Source organism: Lissotriton vulgaris, chromosome 2_1 (genome assembly GCF_964263255.1).
Source record: "Lissotriton vulgaris chromosome 2_1, aLisVul1.2, whole genome shotgun sequence".
Taxonomy (NCBI): Eukaryota; Metazoa; Chordata; class Amphibia; order Caudata; family Salamandridae; genus Lissotriton; species Lissotriton vulgaris.
In genome coordinates this window covers 829,238,736-829,252,172 of record NC_141687.1, presented here as the reverse complement: position 1 = coordinate 829,252,172, position 13,437 = coordinate 829,238,736, and the positions used below count along the sequence as shown (strand labels likewise).

At 42.4% G+C, this 13,437-nt stretch overlaps 1 protein-coding gene across 2 annotated transcripts in view; it reads left to right on the top strand.

Moving 5' to 3' along the window:
* The window catches only part of MCM3AP (minichromosome maintenance complex component 3 associated protein), a 622,263-nt gene that overhangs the window by 199,097 nt on the left and 409,729 nt on the right, over window positions 1-13,437 (top strand). For both annotated transcript variants that reach the window (XM_086956240.1, XM_086956239.1), the window contains exon 12: window positions 8,195-8,436. In XM_086956240.1, coding sequence (XP_086812366.1) covers window positions 8,195-8,436 — 242 coding nt within the window. The remainder of the gene's footprint in view (window positions 1-8,194; window positions 8,437-13,437) is intronic.

Genomic DNA, 13,437 nt, shown 5'->3' with positions numbered 1-13,437 from the left:
AGAGTTCCGTATTTACACAAATAGACACAAAATCAAACAGATGTTTGTTGTGTTATGGTATTTTGGTCACATGCATTACATATTCTGTAAAGATGGAAAGGAGGGCAGAGGAGAAATGAAAGGGAGACAATTGAGGGCGAGGGATACAGGAGCTTATTGTGAATGAGGGAGCAAGTGAAGGAAGAAGGTAGAAATTTGAACAAGTGTGTAGGAATGGACCTGTTTTGAATGATTCCCCCCACTAGTTTTTGCACTGATTCTGCAGTTTCTTTCGACTTTGTGCTACGCTGGATTCTGCTTTCCAGACCCAGTGCATGTGTTCTGAGCCCAAAAGTAGGTGTACAATGGGCTAACACCTGATTGGTTCATTTGAATAACTTATAACTGCCTAATAAATGGCACAAGAGATACCCAGGGATAATAAGTTAAATGTCACTAGTGGACTGCTGCACTTGATTGTGCAATCACTACGTAACAAGGTGAAAACATTACTCAAGGCCTGCTATTTCGACGTGGCAAAATAAACTCTTTTGCCAAATCAAAACCTTCTTTTTCACATTAGTAACCCACCCCTAGTGAACGCCTGGGTAGCCCTTTAGGCAGGGTGCTTAATATTAAAATAGACCTATTTCCTTTGTATTTAAGATGCACTGACAGCGAAAACACTAAATTGCTGTTTCCACTGTATCAAGGCCTGTGGTATGATTGGCCAACATGGAGTTTCACTAGCCACAGCGCCAAGGGCTAACTTCCGTTTGGAACCACCAAACATGTTACTCCAAATTATCAAATTAATCATTATATTAACCCTGACTTATTGCTGAGAACTGATTTAACGTAACTGTTAATAGAAAGATGACTTCAGAAAGTCATAGATCTATAGTGTGTGTGTGTGTATATATGTATGTATATATATATATATATATATATATATATATATATATATATATATATATATATATATATATATATATACACACACACACACACACACACACACACATTCTCATGTGCCTCATAGGACTGTTCATTTGTGCCTCTTCTAAATGAACTGACCGCTGGATAAAACTGGATTAGTCAAATGCTACGTTAATTTATAGAAGCACTTAAGACAATTTATTTTTGGACGGGAAGAATGTTTGCTCCCAAGCTCACATAGTCATTTCTCTTTACGAGTCTGGTTTCCAAAACATGACTTCTTTACTTAAGATGCCACAGGTCTGTAGAGTGGGAGAGGGAGCTATGCATCATGTCCCCATGACAACTGCATTTGCTTCCTCAGACCCTCAAGACTGGTCTTAATGAACACTTAGGCTCTGTGAAAGGATGCGCAAATTAGCTACCCCAACTCTTTCTGTAAGTTTGGTGTGTTCTAAGGCTAGCTGTAGGCTGCTTCTGGCTTGGGAGCGCTCCCTGTGCTGGATATCCTGCCACAGCAGATGCTTTAACGTGTTTGTGGTGGCACTTCTGATCCTGTACAAGCAGATGATATAAGTGCCATACCTAGCTAGAGCTTGTCATAGGAGTCCAAACTCCAGCCCTATTTGAGCAAGTGATGTGTAGGACGGAATGCTGAACATAATTCTATAGGCTTTAATCTGAATATTGTCTGGAAAACCTTAAAACAAATCTCTCTGGTGGAGAACAAAGCAAGTTTCACAAACAGATTGTATGCCTGGATGACCCTTAATTCATACAAATCACTGGCCCCACAACCATTTTTCAACCAGGGTTACTCGAATTCCATAAAAATGAACTTTTTGAGACATAGCATAGGAATCTTTCCGTGCGTTCAACATTTTCTACATTGGCTAAGGACACAAGCACCAGAGCCGTGCAGGTTGTGCAAAACCAAACCAGGCGATATAGTCCATCTAATCTGCTTATGCAAGGAAATGCACCAAGTACGGCAACAGTTTCCCAAAGATCCATTCAAACAGAAAGGCATCTGCACCAGGAGGCAAGCGGTGTTAGCCTGCTTAAACCCAGAAAATATACAACTAAACTGTAGACTGGTAAAATTCCTTTTGCTGGCTGAACAAAAATTGCCCAAACCTGCAAAAACTGAACCAGGCCTCGGCACTGCTGTACATTTTGATAGGAGCACGCCCCAAAGCAGTCCACCGTAAGAATACATTGCCAGCTGCAAAGAGACAACTCTTGCTACAAGTGGAGAAATTCTGAGAAACACAAACAAGACGACCTGCAGAAAGAAGTTGCGGACTGGTCGAAAGAAAAATTGAACTGCAATATATAGCTTCTAGCTATACAAGGACATATACCATGACCAAAATACAAGTTTGTTTATATTTGTTAAGAGTCATTCAACAATTGGTTTTATTCCAGTTTTATTTTGAAGATTGCTATTGTAATAAAATTTAAAAAAGGCAGTGGAAATTGAGGTACTCGCTTATATCTTGTGGAAATTTTATATATACAGATGTTTTTTATGTTCTAATTTTGTATTTTATGCACTAACATTGCAATGGTTTTTAGTAACTATGCAGGAAATAAAGAAACTTGAAACTCTTGATATCGCAGTCTAACTGTAGCACTTAAAGCCCAGAGTAATAAACTACAATCAGCAACTTCAAGTGACACTGCATTTATGTTCTTCCTCCCAACATATTGTAAAGCACTCTGATATCCTTCGGGATCTTGTTCGCGCTATATAAAACTTTATAAATAAATCAATAAATAAATAAGTAGCCTTTCTGGTTTAACTGCAACAGTAGTCATCTGAGACGACATGCCGTCCCCCTGCTAGGAGGTGTGAAGCACTTCTTGGAACAGGGAACATAGAGAATTGAAGACTGGAGGAGGTGTGACCTCCTCCAGCTGGATGACTCCCGGGCGGTGGCTACTGTTGGTGCAGCTTCACAGAGGCTACTGCCCCAGTGAACCAAATGGCGTTCACACCTTCGCTTGCCCGCTCCTTTGTGTAGGCAACAGGCTGGTAACTTCTCCAGAGGGGGAAAACCTGTTGCAGAATTGACGTTCCAATAGGAGTGGCACATTATGTTGGGTTCCCCCAGAGATGTGCCTAGGGCTCCTCACGTTGGAAAAAGACTTGCATCATCTTGGATTGGGGTAGAGAGGGGTATCCTGGGATTGTTTGAGGACCAAGCCCCCAGGAAGTTACATAAAGTGGGATGGATTGCCTCGTGGGAACTATTGCCCCATTCGCTCTCTCACAAATGAGAAGACGGCATAAAAGTTGCGTCCCAGACCCACAATCCTCTGAGGACTGAACGGGAAAGAAGACTGAAGAAAAACTGCCCTGGTGCTCCCTGGAGCCACCAAATAAATGCGTCACCAAAGACTGGATAGCACCAGCTGAACCCTGGGACGATGTAAAGGGAGGACTGAGCCTGCCGTGCCCACTCATGGAGAAGTTGCCCATGTGTACCTGAGCGGAAGGAGTGCATCTAAGAGTCGATTGGCTGACTCCCTGTTTCTACCTCAGTGCCACAAAATTTAAAGGAAGCCTTCCTGTGAGAGCCCAGCTTCCTAGGATCACTTACCTTGCTGCTGGACACCAAATTGCCTGCTGGGGAGCCGTCCCAGCCTTTCCAATGTGTTCTCCAGTTAGCGGGACCTGTGGATGCTGTTCGAAATGAACCCTGGTCCTCCTGCAAGAAATAAACATGTGGACAACTGCTGAAGACCACTGTCACCGGAGACTAGTCGACCAGTGGCAACTGGACACGCACTGGACTTCACTGGATCGACTCCTGAGGCTGGAGGTGATCTGGAAGTTGGTGGACTACGGGTGGCGCCAGAACCACTCACCGCAATCTCTTCCACAGCTTCTGCATCTTCAGCATCCTGAGTATCTTCTAAGCACCCTGCATGTCTAGCATGAGGACCACTTCTTTGTGGGAACAGCCGTCCTGGTGAAATCAACTGTGAGGACTTTGAGACTGCTGGACCCAACATTTAACTTCCCCCCGTACCTAAATCATCCCTGTGATTACTTCCCAACCCGTTGTGGCCTGGCCAAGAGAGGATTGGTGGTCGTGCTAGCCCATTGGCTTAGAAACAGCAAGGCTGATTACTAAAATGTATTCAAAGAATTTATTTACCTTTTAAAAAATATACTGTTCCCCTCAATTGATTTTTGTTACTTTGGTATCTAATTTAAGATAAAAATATGCTTGATTTTTAGAAATTCGATTTAGATTTTTACTGCATTGATTCTTTCTCTGCTCTGTGCTGCAGCTACCTAGGACTGAATTAAAGGATTTGTGAAAGAAACCTAACTGTTCCTGATGGATATTGTGACCTTATTAGATAGTGAGGTCTCACATCCACACCACATATTAGTCCATTTTCAAACACTGTAAGGTCGGAGGTAAAGACAGACATTGTGGTGCACAGTACAAAAGTTAATAAACCCAAAAAGACGTTTCGAAACACACGATTGTCCTCTCAAACTTTTCCCTCTGTGCCTGCAATTGTATCTTTCAGGCTGCCTCTTCTTAATAGATGCATCACATGTGGTTCCACAGCTAAAGAGTGAGCTTGAGTAAGTTCAGGGCTTCCAGTTCTCAAGGACACACTCTAGGGTGCTTAGATGCCCCCTGTTCTTTTGGACAGTTATAAGCTTGAATGTTCTCTACCGCTACTCAAAGTGCTAGCAGATTTCGCTCTATTTTCTTTTTTTATTTCTTCTGCTGGGCTGTCTCCGGAGCATCTTCATTCTTCTCATCAGATGCCACCAACAGCCCAGCATCTACATCCAAAACCTGAAGTTTCTCACCTAGTATGTAATCTCGTAATCCCACAACCCTGATAAAGATTCACTTACTAACAAGAGGACATTGTGTTACCAAATAAAAAAGCACCAACTCAACCTCCTGTAGACTCTACCTCGATTACATTACTATTTTTCACTATTTTAATCATATTTGCTAGAAGCTCATTCAGCAACCATGACGACCAAGGAAAAAAAACATCCTGTGCGATTTTTCAGGTAAAGCTCAGAATTTTTTTTTAAATTAGTTCTTGAAAATCTATACTGTGAGTGGGTGCTAATCATGCAGAAACAGTTGTCTTGGGCAGTCATCGCCAGAATCTGAACAAGGTGTAAGTTGCCAGATATAGCTGTCCCTCTTTTCACAGGCCTGATTAAACTGGACTCCGACATCTCCATCGCTGAACCGGCAGCTGATAAAAATTCAGCCGCCCCATAGTTGGTATTCAACCTCCAACATGGGTGGACAGGGATTAGATTACTCAAATCAATGTGTTATTGTTACTCAGCAAAAACTACAATAAAGGCCTTTATTTGCATTGCTGTGTCAGTGGGTTATAGCGGTATACAACGTTTACAACGGAATTTTTACAACGCACTACCATTAGAACGCAGGCATTACCACGCATACCATTACAACGCATTGCGCTGTGGGGCACTCTAGGATAGGGAATAAGTATCATTTTATATCCAACACCTTCCCTAGTGTCCACGGGGACTGGAGTTGGAATATAAAATTATACTTACCACTATCCAGCACCTCTAAGCGCTATGCGTTGTAACGGTATTCGTTGTAAATACCGCGTTGTAAAGGTATGCGTGGTAACAGTATACGTTGTCACGTCATACATCCGGTTATAGCAGACAAGTGTGGCACAGCACAGCCTTTTTAGTTGGCTGGATAGCAGGGGCCAAGAGCTTAATAAGTAACACATGTTGCGAAGAGACCCAAGCTTGCAGCATCAATATAACAATGCAATTGATTAAACCCAGTTTTAAACCTCGGATAGCTCGTGATACAGCTTTCTTTGATGCCAAAGGTGGTTAAAAGGGCACCTTCTTTGACCCAGAAGTATAAGCTGTATTTTTGATAACTGCTTGAGCGACAAACTTGCTTTGGTAAACGTGCGGATTAAGAATTACATACCTTAAATTCCAAGATGTAAGCTTTGTTGGATGTGAAATGGGCTGTTTCTTTTTCCGGATAAACAGGAGGATTTCTGGCAACAGGCGGTGAAACATCTGAAGGTCACTCATACCAGTTTCTTCACCAGCCTTTATTCCAAAGGCCAAAAATGCTGCTGTTTACTTCAAACCAGCAGTCTCTCCTTTAGGTGCAAATGTTATGAATTTAGTTGAAGTGTCCTTGCTCTTCCTGTTAGTGCCATCATCACTAGCTGCATATTATACCAGTCTGTGAAACTTTAAATGGATAACAGTGGCAAATGCAACAACGATTTAGTCAAAGTGATACATCACAGGCATGCATGAGGTTGTTGGGTGCAAGAAACCTTCTGATACTTCTTTCATTTTGGGACAAAGAAGCACAGTTTGTTTTTCATTACTAATGTGTCCCTGGGATCTGTTGTGCACTTGTTCAATATTTTTTGATACATGCCTACTGTTAGTGACAAGAAAAGAGACTGCATATTAGTGTAGCAGAATTATGAGAAATCTTTTTGGCCCTTCTGGCATTCCTACACTGAATCCATGAGTTCTTCAAAATAACAATAGGCAACATAAGCTCAATGTTCTACATTTACAAACAGAGTCAAGATTATCAGCAGAGCTGCAAGTCCTATGACATTGGGAACTTTAGAATAATGCTGAAAACTGCTTAGAATATCTACCAGGTCAGACTAGCCAATGGGTAGAATCCTTTCAGAAAGGACTAGATTTATTGGCATAAGACAATCAGTAACTTCCTTAGAGTGTAAACCTTCTAGCTCGACCTGTTTGCAGTGGTCCTGATCATAAAAAACGTTATTCTCTTACTTTTCAGAATGATTGTTGAGGAACGGACATGTGAGGCAATCCTGGTTTATGAGTCTACAGACTACTCCATAAACAAAACCTTACAGCTTTGAGTTGGCCCACATTTCCCAACCAAGGACAAGGGCCAGTGCTGCACCACAACCAGCATTTCTACATTTAACAGCTTTCCTCTATAGTTGTTAGAGCTCAGGAAACTGCACATTCCGAGCACTATTGGACTAGCTAGCGCGCCATTGGTGAGAAAATCATATACCCTGAATTGGAAAGGGTTTTATTACTATAGTGATGTATAAGCCTTCATCATTGTTATCACAGTCTTATAAGCCCCCACCCCTAATTCGGTTCCATCCTTCATATTAAGTACTTTCATATTCTACTATACTAGTTAGACCTGAGCGTCCTTTTTATTCTCATAGTAGATCATCACAGAGTTTATTCATGTCCTATTTAGATAAATCATTATCACTTGCAGCTAGTCCATCATCTATCTGGGAGCTGAACCTTTGCTCAGATCATATCTCAGCTGACACAAAAGATAAGGTAGACAACCCTTCTGTTGTCTTTTTCTGGATGCACAACTGGAATTCAGGCTTTTTTGTTCAGCAAGGATGCCTACCATAAGTCCTTCAAAGTGCTATGAAGGACAAGTCTGCAATTAGTTCAAAGGTTGTCAACTGTTTTCTATCTCTAAAGACACCTACATTTTTGCTTGCAGGAGAAGGGAGCTTCACAGAAAATAAAAAAAGCTGTAAGTCTCTATTAGCCATATTAATACGACTTGGGCTATTTCCAAGCAGACAGTTGCATGATTGATTGTTTTGTGCTCTGTCACAACAACTTGGGTTGCCTGCTGCCCCAAATGTGACTGACTTGGAATAGAAGATGCAGCAGCACTCTTGCTGAGTACCCATTGAGATCTACAAACCATCAACTTGGAGAATATGTGACACATTTACAACGCACTGTTCTTTGGATATCCAGTCCAAAATGGAATCCAGTGTGTGTCCGGAATTGCTCAGCAACATGTTTCTCACCTTCCCTATTTCATTTGTACTGCTGGCTAGTTGTGATTCAAACATTACAACCAGTGAACTATTCAGTGCTTCAAAAAGTTACTTCCTTCATTCTACAGTTCTTCAGCATTGGTGTTTTTTCATAGATTTGCAAGTGTTCCTTCCTGCTCCCCTCAGACTATTCTGATATCCTAGTAAATCAGAGGTGTGGCAGTCTCTTCACTTAATCATCTAAAATGCAGATTAGGTATTAAGGTGAACAGACTAAAATGCAGTGTGTTTGAAGTATGTGTTTTAACACTGCTATTTATTACATTTTACTATAGAATCCCAGCCTGATTAAAAAAGCACTATATCAAGTATGTAAATCTGTGGATGATACCAACACTAGAGAATCTCCAATAACAATTTGTATTTGTTTTCCTTGTAGCTTTGTTGAACTGAACCGCCTCTCATTCACTGAACCAGAGGGCACGCTTAAGACCAATAAATCTGTGTTCATAGAGCAGAAACGTGGAGTCTCTATAGGAGAGGTGGTGAATGGAGGCCCTCTTCCTCGTGTAACCCCACATGTGCCAGTCTGCAGCTTCAACAATCAGAATAAATATGTAGGTGATGGGCTTGGCAATGAGCAGGCAAGCAGCATTCCAAGAGTTAATGTGGACGCCATAGGTGAGTGCCAAAACTCATAGGGAGCACAGTATGAATGTTCTCACTTTGTTCTACTCCGATGGACAATCCCTGATTACCGTCTTCCCATTGGATTGTTGTGGTATGAGGGCCTTCTTCCTATGCTTCTCATTCTTCCCTTGGCAACCTAGTCCTTGTCTATTTTGTTCCTCCACTCGAATCTCTGTCCTTTCTTCCTTTTTATTTCAGCTTCTCTTCCAATCCCAGACTGTGTAACAGGAGTGTGGTTTGTTGATTTGTCCTCTTCTTTCCCCGCATATCCTCTATCTTTGACTTCTGGTGGTCTTCTGTGCCCTGACAGAGCTTTCTGCTCACTTTGTGAGGGAATTGTGACACACAGATGGGATGTAATCTAGTGGATGTAACCAAAGGAGCAGGAAGTGAGCCAATGCGGCATTACATATTTTGCTGTAATCAATAAAAATTGATGAGCTTGGGAATATGTTATTATATGAATCAAAGAATATTAAGCAAAGACCAATATCGGCTAAATTAAGTCAAAGACCTTGCGTGGGGGTAATTTCTTACCTGGTTTTGTGTCCGATTCTACTTTCTATATTTATTTAATTTGTTTTTTAATTCTCCTTGTTATTGTGCTAAATATAAAGTTTTGTTGCGTGCTAGAATTTTTATGTGAATGCTTTTAGTGATGAAACCTAGAGGTAGCAAAATCTAGGTACATTGATGACTGATCCAAAGGCCGCTACTATTCTATATATTCATATGTTTTGCTAAATATTGCTATCTGTTCTTCTGGCCTTATGAATAGGCAGGGATTTATAGGAAACATGGCCTTACATTTTTTTAAACAAATAGGACTTAGATGGTCACAATTCCCTCAGTAACTTGAAATGATAGCAGCTAAATAAATATTTCTGGGTCGCTGACCCTTTTACATATCCCCTTGATGGTGATGAACGAGGGCTGAGAATTGGGGAGGGAACGGAAAGGGTCAGCAGCCTACTGGGCTACACTGGTAAACTCAAGTCTGCTTAGTGTATGACCAGTGGGGTGAGATTTGAAACATGCATGTGTGTTTTGTATTTGAGCTAGTATAGTATGCATTGAGACTGAGTGCTAGGTGGTTGATCGCTACAGTGGTCTTTGATTGCATGCAGTAGAATATGGTGGTTTCCCATTAAACTTCACTTTTTCTGTAGTACTATCACCCCTGTCTGATTCCTGGTGGAAGTGTCAGCCACTGCCCCCTACCTTAACATAAAATATGTATCACACACTTCTGGTGCTTGATATCTCTGACCTGACACAAACCTAGCTGCATAGTTGTATGGTGGATAATCCCCATTCTATGCACTAGCCCACACTTGTTAGGACTGAGCTTTTGCTGCAGATGATCCAGGAAGACAGTCTGTGTAAATAAAACAACTTACCCAAAGGGACATTCTGAAAAACAGTATACTATGCTAGTCAGCAAAACAGGAAGGTGCCAAAGCAAATGCTAAAATGAGAGAAGGTAACCATTAAAAGAAGGTGAGGAAATACTGCATGACCCCTTAATGGACATGGAGAAAAAAGGAAGAGGGACAAATGACTTTCTCTAGGCTTCCATGTATCAAGCTGAGAAAAGCTTAATAAATGACCTCGGTGCTAATTTTAGTAAGTGTAAGGCTAAGTCAGTAAACCTTTGAGGAGGCACCTGATGCTTCCACCTGATATCCCTAAGTGTTAAACAACTCAGGAAGGATTGTCCTTGCATCTGGCACCTTTGGTGAGAAGAATGTGCATTAGTGGCGTCCAGCTGTCAAAAAACTCATTGACTGAGTGATCCCTGCCGGATGTCATTGTTTGTATATCTTTTACACTCTCAAGTTGGTATTCTCTCTAAAAATTAGTAAATAAAAATACAAATTGGGAGAAGTGCAAAAGTGAAATCCAAAACTGATGCGGTTTCCACTTTAGAAAAGATTTGTGTAACCTATTTAGACACAGCTCCCACATTCTGATGTAATTTTCTTTCTTTCCACACAACCAGATGCTTATCTGGAGCTCTGTTTCGTCTTTCAGAGACACGTTCCTTGATATTTTCCAAAAATGTTATTAAGTGTGCAAGGGATGTCACCTTGTAAAATAACAGATTTCAAGCTCTGTAGGGACTCAAACCAAATTACTGTGACAGATCCCCGTCAGGTGCCTGTGGTGTCTGGGATCAAGTCAGAGCTCCAAGGCCTGCAGTGACTGCATCACCAAGCATAAGAAGACCCCTCACCAAGACTGCTCTAAGTCACTGTTCCCGCTCAAGGAGTCTACAAAACTGCTACAGAGACTGGTAATTTTTTGCATTCCAAACTATCTGGTAAGTCGAAAAAGAAACACAAGAAATCGAAACGGGACTCAGTCCCCTCTTACAACTCATTCACCTCAACAGCCGTGGAAGCGGCACCATGGCTCTCAATCTCTCTCCCAGAGTCGCCCAACTTTGGAGCCGATCTCGCAGCTGGTTCCGGCACAACCTGAATTTTGGGGCCATCTGCACTCCTCAGCAAATGGAAGCGTTCCACACAGCCAAGCCCTTGACCTCCAGCTCACCACCTTGGAGGTCAAAACGAATGTATGATAGAGATCTCCAGCAGGAAACAGGTGTCTCCTGAGCCCCTTTTACTATTCAATGAAGCGCTAATGGATATTCTTATTTGGGCCTGGGGCCAAACCTTGCACCGGCCCTTCAGTCAATAGATAAATTGCTAGATGCCATTGCCCTGCTCCGGACTAGCCGGTGTTCCTCTCTTGTCACCCTTTCCCTGAAAGTTTAGTGGTGGAAGCAGCCACACGGAGGTCTAACCCCAACACCTTTCTTACCACTTCCCCCAATAAGGAATCAAAATGAGTGGAAACTTTTAGGAAGCAAGTTGTTCGAGGCATATGACCTGTAGATCACATGCTGTGCATAGTTCGCCATCTTGTGTTGGATCCGGATTTTTGCAGTTTGTTTTTCTTCGAAGAAGTCTTTCCAGTTACGGGGTCGTCCTTTTCCTCCTCCTTTTCGGTGAAAGTGCGCATGGGCATCAACTCCGTTGTTCGATTTTTTTAAAAAAAAATTTTTTCCACCATCGGGTTCGGACGTGAATTGTTGCACTCCGGTTCGACACCGTTTCTTGGGTCCCCCTCGGTGTGCAATCCACTACCCTCGACGGTATTGTTTATGGAAAGTGTTTCCCATTCTGCGCTTATCGTTTCAAGTCGAAAACCTTCGATCGGAAGATTCTTGGAGGGACGTCGAGCCTACCCTCGTGGGGCTCCATAGCAGCCGATGGAACGGACTCCATTTAAATTATGTCATGGGTGTCACGCTGAGTTTCTGCGCACCTACTTGCACAAAGTGTGCAACCTCTGTCTGTCCCCGGAAAACGACGAGAAGGACTGCGATGCATGCCGATCATTTCGATCAAATAAAACGCTGCATGACCGTCTGGCTCGACCTCACGAAATGCATCTGCAAAGCTGCTCCACGGTGAATATTTTCGGAGAAGATTCCGAGCAAGAAGAGTCCAACGTGCCGGAAGCTGATGCAGAAGTGGAGGAATAACACATCGCCGTGTCTCGGGCCAACTCCAATGTCGAAGACCAAATCCCGCCAGGTCAACATATTGTGATTACAGAGACTTCCTTCCCCTGCCACTTACTCCACAAATAGGCTCCGGTCTTCCTCTGCCCTCTGATCAAGGTCAACACCGACAAAATGTTTCGAGCACCCCACCTTCGGGCCCGGCACCGAAACACAAGCAAAAGCCTTCGCATACCGGTACCGAACCGAAAGCTTCGGCGCCAAAATAAAAGCATGTCAAAGTACATCTTCCATCTTTATCTAAGGTTAAAGCTTCAACGCTGAAAAACTCAGTCGAAACCTTCAATGCCGAAAACGGCAGCTAAAGAAAAGACTCTATCTAAAGCACTTTGCTCCGACGTTCTATCTTCGGATCCAAAGCAAAAGGAACTGGAAATAAATCCAGATACTGGACATATAATTGCAAAGCTACCTGAAAAGAGGAAAATGAGCCTCCCAGAGGATCACCACATACCTCTAAAAAAGAAAAATGTGGGCACTAACCCTTCCCCACCTTACAATCCATCTACTCCACCCATTGATCCAACCTTTCGTATTTCACCTACAAACTCGCCACCATCAACTGATCCACAGAACGAAGGGGATGGGGACGATGATCTGGGTAGTCCAGCAAACTCTGACCCATGAGAAAATTATGATAATGACAACCACACTGATAATGATCTGGATCTATATCCGTCTAAACCCTCTCCACCTGATGATAACATAGGATACATTGAGCTTCTTAACGGCTGTTCATTATCACGGGGTGGATTTATATAAAGAAATCTTAAGAGGATTTTCTATTTGAAACTCTTCATACCACTCAAAGAGCCACTCATACGTTACCTATGTTAAAGGGAATGCTTAAACATGCAGACAAGATAATTAGAGACCCTGTAAGGTCAAGAATTATCACACCTAGAGTAGATAAAAAGTACAAAGCTGCACCTACTGACCCTGTCAACTTCAAAGGTCAAGTGCCTTTAGACTCTCTTGTAGTTTCCAATGCACACAAGAGAGCTAACTCACAGACCACAGGTTAAGCCCCTCCTACTGATAAGGAGTCCAAGTTAATTGATGCTTCAAGGAAACGAGTGGCATCGCAGACAGCCAACCACTTATTAGTTTGTTACGATCGGGCTCACTATGACGAGTTGGAGAAGCTCATGCAATTTTTACCTGATGAGCACAAATCTAAAGCTAATGATCTTATTCAAGAGGGTAAGCTCATCACTAATACTTCTATTAAATGTGCCTTAGACGCAGCAGACACAGGGGCCCGAGCAGTAAACACCCGTGTATTATATTACTACGCACACATGCTTGGTTGTGAGTTTCGGGTTTCAAACCTTAGGTGAAAGCCTCCCTTCTTAACCAACCATTCGATAAGGAACACCTGTTTGGTCCAGCAATTGACA